Here is an 18,357-nt window from a genome sequence, read left to right as displayed (position 1 = left end):
TACCATCTAACCCCAGCAAGAATGGCCCACATCACAAAATCTCACAACTGCAGATGCTGGTGTGTATGTGGAGAGAAAGGAATACTTCTACACTGTTGGTGGGACTGCAAACTGATACAACCTTTTGGGATGGAAGTATGGAGAACCCTCAAAGAACTCAAGCTAGACCTCCCATTTGATCCTGCAATCCCATTACTGGGCATCTACCCAGAAGGAAAAAAATCCTTTTATCATAAGGACGCTTACACAAGACTGTTTATTGCAGCTCAATTTACAATTGCCAAAATGTGGAAACAGCCTAAATGCCCACCAACTCAGGAATGGATTAACAAGCTATGGTATATGTATATCATGGAATACTATTCAGCCATTTAAAAAAAATGGAGACTTTACATCCTTTGTATTAATCTGGATGAAAGTGGAATACATTATTCTTAGTAAAGCATCACAAAAATGGAGACGCATAACTCCTATGTATGCAGTTTTGATATGAGGACAATTAATGACAATCAATGACATGGTGGGAGTGGGGGAAGGGGAGAGCAGAGAGAGAGGGAAGGAGGGAGGGGTAGGGGAATAGAAAAGCATAGAGGAAAGGAGGGAGGGGGTTGGGATCTTGGTGTGTGACACACCTTTTGGGGGCAAGACACAATAGTAAGAGGGACTTTAACTAACAAATATCAGTGTAACCTGGTTTCTTGTACCCTCAGATTAAAAAAAAAAAAAAGAAATGCTTATTCCTGATTCTACCCCAGACGTACTGAATCACAAACTTTCCAACATTTTAATAGACACTCCAGATCACTGAGCACACTAAATTTGAGAGACACTGTTAGGGAGAGACAATTGAGCTTTAAATGCATTACCTGCTGCTTTGTGTTAAACACATTAATGCGAGAGCCCAAATTTGGGAAACCCAAAGATAATTTGAATTCTTCATAATTTTGTTTAAAACAAATAGAACAATCTAGATTTCGGCAAGATAAAAAGGCCACAAAGAGATCCAGTCATAAAAATGTCACAGACCAGTTCTGGGCCTAATTGGGCATTCAGAGATATTGGGAGAAAGATGAAGTAGCTTCTCCAAACCTGTTTATCAAATATTCATGTAGTGACAGCCATGGGGCCTTTCCCCCAACTCTGGGGCTACGTAGTACTGCAAACCTACCCCTGGTGTTAAAATATCTGCAATGATATCATATTAATAGTAAACCATGAACATAAATAAAAATAAGACAATTTTATGTATTTGCATCGTAATTTAAAATGTAATTACATTAAGTCTTTTGTTAAATTATTTTTGATGTTTTAAAGACAACAGATCAAATACTCTTCAAGACGTGATGGATTTCTGTTAAGAAGAGAAAGCAAGTCACTTTAGCCACCTAATAATTTCCTTTTCAGTTAGAATTATGCCAAATGTTTACTCTCTTCTACAACTCAGACATCTGAAAATACAACAGCTGTGCCTAATTTTTTTATTTACCAACTGTGCTCAGAAACTTGACAATAATACTCACCTTGTTTATCTGGGTCCATTTCACAAATTTTCTAGAATGACAGATGGCAAGAGGATCCTCGTAACTAGAAACGAAGCTGGGGGTGGTGGTGCATGCCTGTAATCCTGGCTACTCAGGAGGCTGAGGTGGAAGGATTGCGTGAGCCCAGGACTTGAGTTCAGCTTGGGCAATGTAGCGAGACCTCATTTCAAAAAACAACAAAAAAAAGAAAGAAAGAAAGAAAGAAAGAAAAAGAAACAATAATCTCTTAGGAGAGGGAAATGAGGAACACAGGGGTAGAGACATCTGATACCAGCCATACTTCTCAGGATAGCTACTGAAACTAAGGCTGTGGGTACTAAGAACCTTCAAGGCATAATAATTTTAAGAGTGAATTGCATTCTCCCTTCTGGAAAATGTAAACTTTATTTGAATTTTACCAGCAAAATTTAAAGCTCTCAATATTTAAATTTCCAATACCACTCTGCTTAATAACTCTACATAGTAAATGTCTAACAAGTACTATTGATTTATTACATATATGCATACACCTATATGGGTATACATAGAATTCAGTTAACATTTTTGAAAGCGTAATCAGTTACCTTGGCAATTGCTCCCTGATGCATTTATTGTTTAAACTACACATACACACACGTGCAGGAAGGGTCTTCAAGAAGTCTGTGGAAAATGCACGTTATGAAAAGACTATGCATGGATTTCAAAATTTTCTTTGCAACAAAATAAACTCATACTCACTCGCTATAGTGTGTCTGAACAGACTGTAGTTAGAGGCACCAAGAAGGATAAAATATCAATCTGAAAAGAGCCCCAATCACAGCAACATGAACGCTGCTAAAATTGAAACAAGAACAAACATCACATTTATGGTGATGCTTGGGTGGAAAAATGGTGGAAGTCTGACGCTTTTGAAATTTTATGGGGACAAAAGGAACCAGCAGTTTACAAATGGACAATGAGTTTTAAGAAGAGATGAGACGATGTTGAAGATGAAGCTTGTAACAGCAGATCAACCACAGGAATTTGCAAGGGAAGAATTTATGTTGTCTGTGTCCTAACTGAAGAGTAGGAACGATAACCAACACCACGGATTTCTCAATCGGCCCACCTTACACAATTCTGACTGAAGAATTGAATTTAAGCAAGCTTTCCACTGGACGCTGCCCAAATCGTTGTTGCCCCTAGATCAGCTGCAGACAAGAACACAGCTTTCAATGGAAATTTTAAACAAATGGTATTAGCATTGAAAGATTTCTTCAAAGAACTGTAATGGGAAAAGAAAAGTGGCTTTACCAGTACAATCCTGAAGACAACGGCTACCGGCAGGCAAAGTGGTCCAGTCAAAGCAAAAGTGGGCCAGTCAGGAGTGAAGGTTGTGGCAATAGTTTTTCGAGATGTTCAAGACATTTTGCTGGTTGACTTTCTGGTGAGCCAAAGAACGATAATGTGTGCCTATCATGAGAATGTTTTAAGAAAGTCAAAACTTTAGCAAAAAAGCATGCAGGGAAGCTTGACCAGAGAGTCCTTCTTCACTATGACAATGCTCCTGCTCCTTCCTCTCATCAAGTGAGGGCAATTTGTGAGAGTTTTGATGGGAAATTGTTAGGTTTCCAACTTACAGACCTGACTTGGCTTTTTCTGTGTTTTTTTTTTTTTTTTTTTGCTTCCTAACCTTAAAAAATCTTCTTAGAGCACCCATTTTTCCTCAGCAAATAGTGCAAAAACGACTGCATTGACACGGTTAAATTTCCAGGACCCTCAGTTCTTTAGAGATGGACTAAATGGCTGGTCTCTTTGTTACAAAAGTGTCTTGAACTTGATGGAGCTTCTACTGAAAAATAAAGTTTATACTTTTTATCTTTTAATTCCATCTCCCATCAACTCTTTGAAGTCCCCTTGTGTGTTCATATTTGTGTATATACATATATAAAGTTATATTATATATATTCACTTTCAACAAATGGAATGGATAATGCCATAAGAAAGCCTTGTGCAGTTTTAAGAAAAAAACATATTTGTTAACATGGGCGGCTAAAAATCGTTTTGCAAAGTCACATGATAATTAAATTTAAATAGTACTTTACTCACCTTCTAATGAATGAATTAATAAGAGCACAAATTATTTGGTCAGACAAATAACATTTTACAAATAGTGAAACTCAAGCAAAACCTGATTACATTAGTTCTTTAAAAATGTAATAGCAACAGTGGCAATTTAAGACTTTCCAAACCTGAGAAGTTTCCAAATATATGCATGTAAAATTTGCTTAGAAAAGCTGTAGCGTGGGAAATCAGGTCAGAACTTTTCTTGGTGTAGAAACACTCCCCCAAGCACTCCCTGAACCCCACACCCTCACCCCGGGGATCGGGAAAGATGGCTAAAAGGGTCTGGCCTCCCAACCAGTCAAGAGCAGTACAGCTTGAGATGCCTCTGTCTTCATCCATGCCAGGTTCTTACCTTTGTTAGTTTCTCTGGAGAAGCAATTTAGTCAAATATTCTGTATAAAAATGACTCAGCAATTCTGGAAGAAGGAAAAGCTGAGTATAAACAGATTTCCAGATATAACATTCCTATATAGAGTTGATTTCTTGTTCTGACTGCCCAGATGGTGCATGCAAAACAGTACATTTGAGGCTGCACTGTTTCCAACAGCCCACAACAGTGCATTCATTAATAATAAAGATCTTGAATTATTTAAGGCCACTTCTACATCTCTGTTTCAAAGGGCTATTTTCCTATTGGTTTTCTGTGGAGGAGAGGAGAGTTAAACATCTTCTAGGTGCTACTGAGAGCAGGGCTCACCATCAGTGTTAGGAGGCAATACTGATGTAACCCAGGTAACCGCTACCCTACCACCCCACCACCCACCTCAGAAAACAGTGACCTAGAAATAGAGAAATAGAACGGAATTCATTTCATTAATTCTTTTATAAACACGGAGGTGCTGTTATACATTTTTAAAAGGTGCTAAATATAATGCAAGTCTTCAAATGGACAGTAATAATTTGTTATGAATGCATATTCCCTTTTAAAATTTAAGTATCATCTAAAAATGTCTTATTTCTAAAGAAGTCTAGATTAAAAACGAATCCGTTCCAATCCTAATAGGGTTTTAAAAAGGCAATGTCACATTAGCGAAATGTACTAGAACTTCACCATTAATGTCTTCAGGCTACTGAGGAGTTCGGGGGTCGATTTTAACGTGGCTTTCAATAGATGTTTGAACCCCAAGTGATAGTAGGCACTGTTATCTGGAACAGCTGTTTCATGCAGGGCGCTGCTGTTCAGACCCTAACAAGGCCATCCGTGCTGGCATCTGGGAATGGTTTATTACTTCCAAGGCCCACTGTCATAGATAAGTTGGGGAACTGGACTCCATGGTTCCAGTCAAGGACCTAGGGCATCAGGGAACAGTGAATTGGCTAAAAAATTAGTCAAATTAGAAATGCTTTGAAGATATAGCCACCTTGACAGCAAGAAATAGTTTGACTTTGTAACCTACAAGGAGGAGATCGGTTTAATGTATACTATGCTGATTAATGGCACTGCTGATGTAAGCAATTGCTCTGTGAAGGTATAAAAGTAACAGGGAGAAACAGGAGGACAGAGCAGTTCTTTGGGGAGCTATCCCTCTGCTCTCCAGAATCGCTGGCTTTTCTGAAAGTAAAAGTGAAACTGTTGATCTCTCATGTACGTCTCCATTAATTGACTTGGGTGACAGATGGATGGACTACAGGTGGATGGGCTCCAGATGGATGGTCTGGCAACAAAAAAAGAGAGGTGTGTACCATGAACAGTACCTCCAGAGCCAGAGAAGCTGAGAGTCCAGGTCCCATCTGATACACTTTACACAACTGTGATATAAGGGGACAGATATTCTCTAGAATGTCCCATAATAAAAATCAATTTTGAAAAGCGATTATGATGTCCAAGTATAGTCAATTTATTCTTTTCCTTTTAAAATGCATTAGTATCATACTGTTGGTTTCTTAAAAACTGAAACTTGAGACATTAAAAAAAATAACCATTGATAAGTAATGGAGCAAGAATGGGATGGAGTGGAAGAGGAAAATAATCTATCATGTGTCTTTTTTATATAAATAATTTTCCTTTTTGGGCAGTGCCTGTAGCTCTGTGGGTAGGGCGCCGACCACATATACCAATGTGGGTGGGTTCAAACCTGGCTTGGGTCTGCTAAACAACAATGACAACTGCAAGAACAACAAAACAATAGCCGGGCATTTTGGCAGACATCTGTAGTCCCAGCTACTTGAGAGGCTGAGGCAAGAGAATTGCTTATGCCCAAGAGTTAGAAGTTGCTGTGAGCTATGACAGCACTGCACTCTACAGAGGGTGGCAAAGTGAGACTCTGTTTCAAAAAAAAATTTCCTTTTCTGGGAACAGATAAGACAAAAATCTAAGGAGAGAGCAAATCTTTCTTGCATGAAATCTATGCTTGTTTGCTGCAGACTCAAAGTTGAAATCATATTTAGAAATTTCGCATTACATTATACATAGCATCTGTATCAGAACACATTGTTGTATCTGAGGCACAGCATTTGATGCTGTTTCTGAGTGCCGCCACTCCAGATTTGAGCAGATCTCAGGCATTGACTAATTCTATGGATCAAGAATCTTGGCACTCACCCCCCACCTCCCAAAAAAGTGGTCTGAAGTTCCAGTTAAATAACATAATTAAATAGATAAATAATTATGTCCATAAGAATGAATTTGGACATGTTGGAAAGTAATTTAAGCGAATGGGTAATTGATAGTCCTGAGCTCTTAGCATGACTAGATTTTGGACAGGTTTCAAGAAAAGATGCCAGGACTGTTTTTGTTTCACTCAATTCTGTGACCTGGAACTTCGTAGTTACTGTTGCATCTCGTGATTCAAGCTCAAATAGATCTAGTCACACAAAGACTTTGTCTTTTCTTTTCCTCTGTTCTGGTAAAATGTTTTAGGCAAGAAATCAAAAGCAGTTATTGCAAATTTACAATATCACAAATAACTGCTGAGGAGGTCCTGTTCTGCTAAGGCGGCAGTAGTTTCCATAAATCATAATCAGTAACCGACACTGTCTTTACCTTCTGAAACAGCTTTGCCTTGAGGAAACAGGGAGGAGCAAGGCGCATCTTCCCACACCGTCACAACTGGTCCTAGTTTGTACACACAGGTTCCACACCAGCCCAACAACTAACTGGGCATCCTTGCCTTCTTATGAATAGGAACTAATTCTCTTCATTCTCTCTCTGAGGACTCCTTATACGCACTTATGTCTTGTCAGTGTATACGCATGATGAATAATTTCAGAGAGAAAATTAAGTTACTAAAATTGACTTATGGAAAAAATAGAAAACCTATACCAAGGAAAATACAGCAAATGAACTTAAATTATAACATTCTGAACCTAGATTATTGCATGACTTAAGTCTTGAAGCTTTAGACAACAAAAGATTCTCATAACCATGAGAGTGGCTAGAAGACCTACAAGGCTACCAAATCTATTTTATGAAGCCAGCAAAACACCGAATGCCAAAACGAAAAAGCAATCAAAATCTTTCTCTTTCCACACATACCCTCATGTTAAAAAAAAAAAAAAAAAAATATATATATATATATATACCCATGTTATCTATAAAGATAGATGAGAAAATCCTAACTAAAGAACCTAGAAACCACATATTAAAAGAGTAATTTGCCACAATTGAGTTAAGTTTCATTCTGGGGATACTTGATATTTGGGAGTCGACCAATGTTGACTGATAGGGTCAGTAAGAGAAATCAAATGATAAATTTCAGTAGATGTTGCAAAGACTGTTGATACAATTATTATTATTTTAAATTAATTATCCAATTGGCAAATTAAAATTGTGTATGCTTACATTCTGTAACATGATGTTTTGAAATATATATGCATTACAGAATGACTAAATCAAGGTAATTAATATATGCATTACCTCACACACACATTTTTGGTGTGAGAACACTTAAAATCTACTCTGAACAATTAAAAAAATAAGATACATTGTTATTAAACATAGTCATCATATTGTGCAAATGAACTCTTGACCTTATTCCTCCAGTCTAACTAAAATTTTATGTCCTTTGACCCACATCTTCCCAACTGCTTCCCCCCTCTCAGCCCCTGGTAACCACTGTTCTACTCTCTACTTCTATGAGTTCAACTTTTTTAGATTCCATTTATAAGTGAGATCACACAAATATTTATCTTTCTATGCCTGGCTTATTTCACTTAACATAATGACCTCCAGGTTCATCCATGTTGAAACAAGTGACAGAATTTCATTCTTTTTTGAAGCTAAGTACTATTCCATTTGGTATATAAGGTCAGAAAATTAGGATTGTGAACTCATCCTAGAAAAAGTGCTAGACTGGGCATTGTCGCAACCCATAGGGCTCCCATGGCCCTGGTCTCAGTTAGCGCAGGAAGGAACCAGAGGAGAGGCAGATTAGAAGTACAAGCTTGTGGAAGGCGGCCTAGCCCTTACTTCCGGGTAGCCATGAGCAACCTCCACACCAGCCTTTTATTGAAAGGGAATGATACAGGTGAGGGGAGTAATTAAGAATGACTACGGGCTGAGGGCACGAGCTCTTCTTCCACAAGGAACTCCTGTGGACGAATGGCCCGAGGTCCACGCCTCAGCTGCAGATCATCTTGCTCAGATGTCATCTGGCTCTTGGCATCCCCTACAGGGCATTGTAGCTCATGCCTGTAATCCTCACACTCTGGGAGGCTGAGGCAGGTGGATTGCCTGAGCTCACAGGTTTGAGACCCACAGGTTAGAGACCAGCCTGAGCCAGAGTGAGAACTCGTCTCTAAAAATAGCCAGGTGTTGTAGCGGGTGCCTATACTCCCAGCTACTTGGAAGGCTGAGGCAATTGCTTGAGCCCAAGAGTTGGAGATTGCTGTGAGCTATAATGCTGCAGAACTCTACCAAGGGTAATAAAGTGAGACTCTATCTCAAAAAAAAGAAAAGAAAATATCTCTTTACTAAATATTACTATGGTCACCTTTGAAATACTTCCCTTGGCCTTCTGGTTACCATAGTGATATTCAGCAATGAAGTATAGCACTTTTTCTAGGATGAGTTCACAAACTTAGTTGTCAGGCCTCATATAACGACAGTGCTGATGGCCATTCCATAAAAAAAGTTCATAATTGCTTTGAAGGATGGACTAGGTGCCAGCATCAGTGCATGACTTCCCAAGGGGAATATTTCAAAGGTGACCATATTGATACTCAGCAATGAGGTAGGTAGCACTTTTTCCAGGATGAGTTCACGAACTTCACGGTCTGACCTCACACATGCATATACCAAATTTTTGTTACCCATTCATCTGTTGATGGACACTTAGATTGACTCTAGATTTTGGCTTTTGTGAACAATGCTGCAGTGAACAGGGAAGATGCAGGCATCTCTTTAATATAACATTTCGTTTCCTTTGGACATAAACCCAGTAGTGAAATTGCTGGATCATAGGGTAATTATATTTTTTGAGGAAAGTCTGTACTCTTTTCTATAATGGCTGTATTAATTTAACTTCCCATCAACAGTGTGAAAGGGTTCTCTTTTCTCCACATCCTCTCCAGCACTTGCTATCTTTCATTTTTTAAAATAGTAGCCATCCTAATAGGTGTATGGTGATATCTTATAGTGGTTTTGATTTACATTGCCCTAATGATTAACGACTTTAAGCATTTTTTCATAAATCTGTTCACCATTTGTATGTCTTCTTTTGAGAAATGTCTATTCAGTTTTGCCCATTTTTTAAATTGGATTATTTGTTTTCTTGTTATTCAGTTGTTTTATTTTCTTATATGTTATAGTTTGGATATCAGATATAAGGTTTGCAAATATTTTCTTCCATTGTACAAGTTGTCTCTTCATTCTACTAATTGTTTCCTTTGTTGTGCAGAAGCATTTACCTTTTGTGTAATCCCATTTGTCTGTTTTTGCTTTTGTTGCCTGTCATAGTTGGTGTCGTATTTAAAATTTCATTTGTCATGGAGATTTCACTCTATGTTTTCTTCTAGCAGTTTTACAGTTTCAGATCTTATATTTAAGTCTTAAATACATTTTGAGCTCTTTCGTTTACGGTGTGAGATGAGGATCTAATTTCATTCTTCTGCATCTGGATATCCAGTTGTCCCAACATCATTATTGAAGAGACTGTCCTTTCCTCCTTGTGTGTTCTTGGCATCTTTGTCAAAACTCATTCACAGTAAATATGTGGATGTGTTCCTAGGCTTTCTATGGTCTGTTCCATTGGTCTATGTGTCTTTTTTTTTTTATGCCAACACAATGTTATTTTGATTACTATAGCTTTGTAGGGTACCTTGAAATCAAGTAGAGTGTGATACCTCTGGTTTTGATTGCTTAAGATTGCTTTGGCTATTTGAGCTCTTTTGTGGCCCCATACAAGCTTTAGGATTTTTTTTTTTTATTTCTGTGAAATATGTCATTGGAATTTTCATTGGAATTGCATTGAATCTGTAGATCACTTTGGGTAGTATAGACATTGTAAAAATATTCTTCAAATCCATAAACATTGGATGTCTTTCCATTTATTTGTTTTCTTTAATTTCTTTTATCAATGTTTATAGTTTACAGATTTTTTGCTTCCTTGGTAAAATGGTATAATAGTTATTATTGTTATTAATAATAATTAAGAATACTTATTATCATCTCCATTTTACTGAAGCCTCATTTATTCTAAAGTGCATTAGTATATTTCATGGATTTTCTAGGTGTTATCACTTGTAAATAATTATAGCTTTATTTTTTCTTTTTTAAATGCCTTTTGATTCTTATTTCATGCCATTGGACACAGTTTGCAGAAGAAGTTAAACACATAAAAAATATGACAATAATCCAGTTAGCAAATGTACCAGAAAAATTTAATTCACAACTGGACAAAAATTATAAAAATATTTAGGTAGAAAGCTAGTAGAAGCTATGATTTTATAGCTGAGGCCTCTAAAGCTGTATATCACAATCAATGACTTCCATATTGCTGAATTCAAACTATAACTGTTCCACCTTTGTCTTTGTCTTAACTTTTTCTCATTTAAACTTTTTATTTGGTAATTTAAAAATACATAAAAATTGGAAGAATAATACAAAAACTCTATGCCTTTCACTCAGATCACCAATTGTTATTGCATAGACACATATACAAATACACTGGGCTATTACTATTACATATATAATATATATAGTATTACATATATTGAATATATATAGGTTTTCAACCATGGTAAGATTTTCATTCATAGTTCCTGACTCATAACTCTCATAGCTTTTGTTTTAATGTTGGGGTGCTTTAGGCCTCACAAGCAGGGCTCAGAAAACAAAATCTCTCTCTCTGACCTTCCCCTGCCCTCCATTGGCCTACTCAATTTGAGAGGTGGCCCTGCCCCATTCCCTGGAGGATGGAAAGTTACACAGACAGTTGAAGAAGAAACTGAACAGAGAGACCTTTCTGGGATTAGATCAAATCCTTTTAGCCCAATTACATGTCTACCTGGTTGTCAAACATGTTTATGTAATGAAGCCTTCTAAAACCCCCAAAGGACAGCGTTGGGAAAGCTTGTGGTAGCTGAACACATGGAGGTTCTTGAAAGATGGCATGCACAGGAAAGGCATGGAAACTCCATGCCCCTTCCCTCATACCTCATTCTACACATCTCTTTATCTACATCCTTTGTGATATCCTTTATAATAAACCCCTGAGTTCAATGAGGATACCCCAAAATTAATCAAACTCATGGGGGGATCATGGGAAGCCCAACTTGAAGCTGGTTACTCAAAAGTTCCAGAAGCCTGGAGTTGTGACTGGTACCCAAAGGGGTTATGGGGAGTCTTGGGGACTGAGCCCTCATCCTGTTGGATCTGATGCTATGTCTAGGTAGTGTTGGAATTGAATTGGAAGACACTAGTTGTGTCTGCTGAAGAATGTTATTGCTTCCTTGATGTGAGAGCAGAGGAAAGCCTGGCTTGAGTTTTTTCTAAATACACACACGCATACACACAGATTGTGTTATTTTTATGAACCATTTGTAAATGAGATGCATACATTTTGCCCCTTTAATTTTAAATACTTAAGGTTATATATCCTGAGGATAAGAAGGTTTTCTTAGGCAACCACTGTGTAATTTTTAACATTGGGAAATTTAGATCTGACATGATACTATTATCTAATAAATGGTGTTTAAATTTTGTAAATAATGCTCTTTATTGCAATTTTTTCCTGATTTAGGATCCTATCCAGCATCACACATTGCCTTTTGTTCACTGTAATTGGGAGCAATTCCTCAGCCTCCCTTGGTTAGCATGACATTGTTGAGTAGTACAAGTCAATTATTTTGCAGAAAGTTCTTCTAATTGGATTTGTATGTTGTTCTCCCAAGCTTATTTTCCGTTTACATATTGGGCAGTGGGTGGGTGGGGATACCATAAGAGATGCTTTAGCCTCCTCAGTTCATCATGTTAGGAGGCACATGAGATCAGTTTATCTAATTACTCGGTCATGTTCCCTTGGTACACTGGGTGAAGGTGATGTCTCTTTAAGCTGGTGTCTGTTTCCTTTGGACATTTCCTGTGCGTGTGTGTGTGTGTGTGTGTGTGTGTATGTGTGTGGAGTAGCACTTTCTGGCCCAACAAGCTATTTCATATTTATCATATACTTTCCACACTCCAGTCCAAGCATCAGCCATTTCTCCAAAAGGTCTTGATTTCTTTTAGTGAGCAATGGTTTGGGGGCCCCAAATCTGAATGATAGATGTGCTCATTGCTGTGGGGGACACCACTGTGGTCTAGGCCCTTTTTATAAGTTCATCATGATACCTTCAATTCCAATCCAACAACCCCAAACCACAGGGTTCTTCCTTTCCTTCCCCCACTTTGGATCTCTTTCTTCCTTCTCCAACATTGAGTATCCTAGCTTCCAGAAGCAGTAATGTATTTGTTCATTTGCTCAATCTTTAGCTTATTTTTTAATGCTCTGCCTTTAAATCTCTCTGATTTAGCATTTGTCTTACCACTCTTTAAAGTTTCCCCTTCAAGCAAAAGGCTATTTCTTCTGATTTTTCTTTGTCGGCTCCTTCTTGTAGGAGTGGTAAATTTCGAAATATCCTCAGGTCTTCAGCTCCCTTCCTTGCTTTCTCCTTCCTAAAAATGTTGTATAGTTTGAGGTTTCCTTATCACCTATAAGCTGGCAATTCACAGATTTGATACCTCTAGCCCTGACACCTCTGAAATGCAGACTCATTGATAACTTAGGTACTAGACTTGACATGCTCCTGATTTTTCTATTCTATCCTCAAATCTGTTCCCCTCTCCTTCACATTTCAGGGAATGGCACCACTATCCACTCAGTTGTTCAAACTGAAACCAGTAATCTTTGAGTTCTCCTTTTTATTTAACCTTCTCAGCACATTCATTGTACCTTCAAATCCCATGAATGCTACTTCCAGAGTATATCTCAAACTTTCCAATTCTTCCCATCCCTACTACCACCTCCCTGGTCTAAGTCATTAGCCCCTCTCCTAATAGCCTCCTATCTGGTGTCCTCATATCTACCCCTATATGTAGCTTATCTTTTCTTCATGAGGCATTTCTAGCGGCTTCAAAATCCAAATTACCTATGAAGATTTACCAAAATCTTCTATGACCTGCTTCTTTTTCCAAACCCATCCCACTTCTTTCCTGTTTATGAAAACTTACTAATCTTCCTCTCTTACCCACCACAGGACCTTCACACTTGCTATTTTCCATGCTTGGAAGACCCCCAGCTCATCTCACATCTGCCTCACACTCATCCTCCAGGCTTCACTGAGGTCTTCCATGACAGCCCCCATCTGAGGTATCATTAACACACCACTCTATTTTATTCATAGCTTTTAGTACAGCCTGCATTCATCTTTTACTTATTATTTGTCTTCTTCACTAGAAAGCAAACTCATCCAAAGCAGACACAAGAGCTCTTTTTTCTTGTTTGTCCCTGTATCCTCAGTGCCTTCTTCCCACACTGAATGAGCCATCATAAGACTTAAGAAATGTATCGAATAAAATAATTAGGAAAGACTAATTAGCATGGTGCAGGGGGAAAGTGTCCTGCCTGTGATTTCTGCCAGTCTTTCCTGGGCATGGTTCCATTTTGGAGATACAAGTTAATTAGGCCTGAGACAATCAGATATTGAAATTATCCAAATACTTCTTGTTCTGACTCCAAGTCTTCTGATTATAATTCATGTTTCCATGTAGTTTGTAGAGGAAGTGAATGTACTGTTAGGGCTGTGGACATCTGGTAACAGTGGTACTTCTTCTTCTTTTTTTTTTAGTACTTCTATTTTAAGTCTGAGAGTGGTAAGTTGGCACTCCTGTGCTATCATTAGTCTTGTTGTCTTGTTTATGTGAGGAACATTAGTGGTGTCTGCAAACAACTCTTTAAACCCTGAAAAATGGAAGAATGACTTGAGTGGTGCATTTTATCAAGGTTATATTACCTTGATAAATAACCCACTTACTTCCTTGGAGATTTACTGGTTTTCCTTTGCCTTTATACTTCAAAAAATAATAAGTATTGCTGGAATTTAGAAGCAGGGGATCAAAAATATATATTTATTACAATTGTGTGCCAGGCATTATCCTAGGTCTTTAGAAAACATCAAAGAATAGAGGTGTATTCCTGCCACTGTGGGACGTTCATTCCTGTGAGGGAGATGGATAATATATAATAAGTTTAATATATGAACAAACAATAATAATGTTAGAGTATTGTTAGCACTCTGGAATAAAATAAAAAACAGAGCCAAGTAAGGGGGTGGAGATTGCTGAGAGGGGCAGATTTTACAAAATAGAAAGGTATATATAGGCTTAATGCAGAAAGTGAAATTTCAGCAAAGACTGTAGGAAGTAAAGGTATGGGCTAAGTATCATTGATAGGAAAAGCATTCTAAGGAGAGGGAATGGCCAGCAAAAAGGCTGTGAGGTGGGAACGTGCCTGGCAGGTATAAAGTACAGCAAGAGGCCAGCTTGGCTAGAGCAGAATGGTCCAAGCATAAACAACAGCAGTAGGAGACATCAGAGAGACAGATAAAGAGGTAGGGATGGGAACAAATCAGACATAACCTTTTAGGCCATTGAAGGTCGTTGGTTTTTACTCTGAAGTAACTAGAAAGCCTATAGAAGTTTCTCAACATAGCTGAGGTACAATCTGATTCATATTTTGAAAGAAACCATCACCTACCACTATTCTAAGAATGGTCTAAGAGGTCAAGGGTAACAGAAGATAGACCACTTAGCAGGTTTTACAATAAACCAGAAAACAGAAAGTAAAGGCTTGGATCAAGCTAGTAATGGTAGAGATTTTCTTCTGGGAAGTATTTTCAAGGTAGAGCCAATGGGATTTCCTATGATTGAATGTAGAATGCAAAAGAAAGCAAAGTTAAGGGTGACCCCAAAAGTTTTGGCTTCAGCAAATGTAGGGGTGAGATTGTATTGTGTTGAGATTTTTGCTAGAGGAGCAGGTTTAGGGTGTGAGATGTTGGAAACAAGAGGTAAACTTGAAACATGTTAATTTGTCTGTTAGCCATTTAAGTGGAAATCTCAGGTAGGATAGACAAGTTTGAAATTTGGAAGAGGTGATTGGCCTGGAGATATACATTTGGGAATTACTTGCATGTAGATGGAATTCAAAGCCATGATATGTGGATGAGATCAGAAATAGATGAGTGTAGACAGAGAAGGTAAGCAAGGACAGATCTTTGGGAATGCCATCATTAGAAGGGTAAATGATGCAGAATCAGCAAAGCAGAATGAGAAAGAGTAGAGAACTTCATGGGATGAAGTGGGAAGAATATGAAATTGTCATGTCTCAAGAAGCAAATGAAGTAAATGTATAGCGAGGTAAGAGAATAATCAACTCTACAGCTAAGGTCTGAATGTTTTTGTCTCCCTCAAAATTTATATGTTGAAACCTAATTCCTAATGTTGGCTGGTGCAATCACTGAAATGGGACTAGACCAGATATCTCAATATACATTGGGCCCAAACTGTTGAGCCCATCAACCAACTCTAAAAATCAGAGTTCTATTAGTCAAAAGAATGGGGCAGGGCTGGGAAAGGGCAACTAATAGCACCTGAAATTTATATACACTTAACTCATATTTGAGTGACCAATAAAATAATTATTTACATAAAATCTTTAGGAGGTGGGCCTTTGGGAGGTGATTAGGTCATGAGGGATCTGCCCCCATGAATGAGATTAGTGTTCTTATAAAAGAGGCCCCAGAGAACTGCGTTGCTCTTTCTGCCATGTGAGGACTCATGGAAAAGGTGTCATCTATGGATCAAAAAACGTGTGATGCTGAATCTGCCGGCATTTTGATCTTGGACTACCCAGCCTCCAGAACTGAGAGAAGTAAATTTCTTTGTAAGTTACCCAGACAATGGCATTTTGTTGTAACAGCTTGAATGGATGTCAAATGCTACTGATAGGTCACAGTGAGCGTGAGGACTGTGAGCTTACCACAGGGTTTTGCAAACATGGTGGTAATGTGGGGAGATGAGGATGAAAATTTGATTTAATAGCATTGCTTAGGCATGACTTTTTTGTGCCGTTTTTGAACAAGACACAGTAGGATTTGTGGCTGCTTTCCTAGAGACAGGTAGTACATCTATAAGAAGGAGGGACTCCACGTACTCTGCAAAACCCTGATATGGGCCCTTTATATAGAAATTATGATTCTCTGTACCAATGAAGTGAGATACTTATGATTAGATATCTCTGTGGGCTCATAATTTCTGCCCAGAAGAAATTAATATGAAGAGAAGAGCAGCTGCTCACTGTTGGGATGGTTACCAGTTTGTTTCCAGAAGCTCAGCTGCAAGCTTGGGTAACCTTTCTGTGTCCTCTGCAGACTGTGTAAGCATTCAGCTCTGGGCCAGGATCACTTTAGAGTTATAGATGCTCATTTTAAGGCTCATTTTAAGAAAAGGAGCAGATAAAAGTTACATATGACATTATTTCACAATTACACCTGGTAGGGAGCAGAGGGAAGAAAAGGGTCTTTGCCCTATTTCTGTCACTTGGTGTACTATAATTTTTATCTCCCTAAAAATAAATAAGTAATGGTTTGGCCAAGAGAGGCAAGGGCACTTCACTATTGAGATAAGATTTGAGAACATTCTAGGCAGGGCAAATGATACACACAAGGGCAAAAGGGCAGCAAATCTAAGGTTTGTAGGAGGGTGGGGGACCAATTTGGTTAGGATTAAGAAATCCCAAAACAATTTACTGTTCAGAAAATAATTCTGAACAGTATTCTGAATTTATGAGTTCAGAGAAGAATTCTATGGTTAAAAGCAAAATCGAGATACAAGTAGCTGGGCTGTAGGTCTAGATAAGGTGCATGAGGATGGTTGCTGATTTAGGTGGTGTTTGACTACCCATAGTCTAGGGCAGTCATTCTCAATGTGTGGCCCCCAGATCAGTGCCATTAGCATCATTTGGGAACTTGTCAAAAATACAAATCCTCAGGCCACACCTAAGACCTAATGAATTATAAACTCTGGAGATGGGAGTAATTTTGATTGATGTTAATGTCAAAAGCCACTGGCCTAGGATTGAACTAGGCTAACTGCATTTACTGACTGGAATTGGGAAAGATATTAAAAATATAGAAGTTAGTAGAGATTTGGGGCCTGGGGAAATTCAGTTGTTTAAATTATCAAAATGTATTTCTTATTTTCCTAAAATAAATAATTGAAGGGCATTTCTCTATTAAGTTAATTAGCTATTAGCTATAAGTATATATAGCCATAGATACTATATAATTTCGTAGACATTGTCTATATGTAACAGAAATCACAATTAACAGGGGAGTGAACTACAAAGTTATTTATTACTTATTTGACAGGAATTCTGGAGTTAGTCCGAGTGGGTTTGGAGGCTCCCTGAAGTTATCAAGGGCTGGGTACTAGGCTTTTTCTGTCTTTCTACGCTGTCACCCTCTTATGCTAGGAAGTTCTCTCCTCATAGTCACAAAATGGCTGCCAAAGCTGCAAGGATTATATTCTGGTGGGACAGAATTTTCAGTAGAAAGGAAATATGTGGGAGCCAAAGTGCTTTCTTTTTGTATACCATGTATTCATTCTCTCTCTCTCCCTCTCCTCCAAGAGACTTCTTATGGATAATTGTCCAAAACCAGCCTATATGCCTGCCCCTAGACCAATCACTGGCAAACAAGACTACACTAGATATCTCAGTATTCATTGGACCCAAACTGTTGGGCCCATTGACCATCTCTAAAAATAAGTTCTGTTAGTCAAAAGAATGGGGCAGGGCTGGTGGTGGTGGAGCAACTGATAGCACCTGCTATTTATATAGAACTTAACTCATATTTTGGTGACCAATAAAGTAATTATTTACATAATACCTTTTTCCAAATCATACTCTCATTTTTCTACTGGACCTTCCTCCTTCATGCCTTTACCATGCCAGTTTTAATAGTATAGAGAAATTATTTTTAATAACTTCATACTAAAGTTACTTCTGGTGGGAAAAGCAGACTTGAGATTTCCCAAGTTGGTCTACTATACCTAATAGGTTCCTGTGGAGGTAGCCCACCAGCTGGAAAAAAAAGAAAAAACCTCCCTGAGTAATATTTTTGAACTGGTACCCTCCTTATTTTTAAATAAATAGCAAACACTAACACTTCTATTCCAGTGTAATTCCATGCTTATATAACTTGAGACAATGTGTGGAGAAGATACAGTGATTACAATCAATCTTCTATTTTCCTATGG

At 38.1% G+C, this 18,357-nt stretch overlaps 1 protein-coding gene across 1 annotated transcript in view; it reads right to left on the bottom strand.

Moving 5' to 3' along the window:
• Nucleotides 1-1,539, bottom strand: part of DYTN (dystrotelin) — a 61,047-nt gene extending 59,508 nt beyond the window's left edge. The window contains exon 1 of the mRNA XM_012802129.1: nt 1,521-1,539. Within this exon, the coding sequence (XP_012657583.1) occupies nt 1,521-1,539 (19 nt within the window). The remainder of the gene's footprint in view (nt 1-1,520) is intronic.
• Nucleotides 1,540-18,357: the final 16,818 nt, after the last annotated feature.

Source organism: Otolemur garnettii, unplaced genomic scaffold (genome assembly GCF_000181295.1).
Source record: "Otolemur garnettii isolate 467f Iridium unplaced genomic scaffold, OtoGar3 scaffold00013, whole genome shotgun sequence".
NCBI classification, from domain to species: Eukaryota; Metazoa; Chordata; class Mammalia; order Primates; family Galagidae; genus Otolemur; species Otolemur garnettii.
The sequence above is the reverse complement of the archived record's forward strand: the minus strand, read 5'-3'. Positions and strand labels throughout refer to the sequence as shown.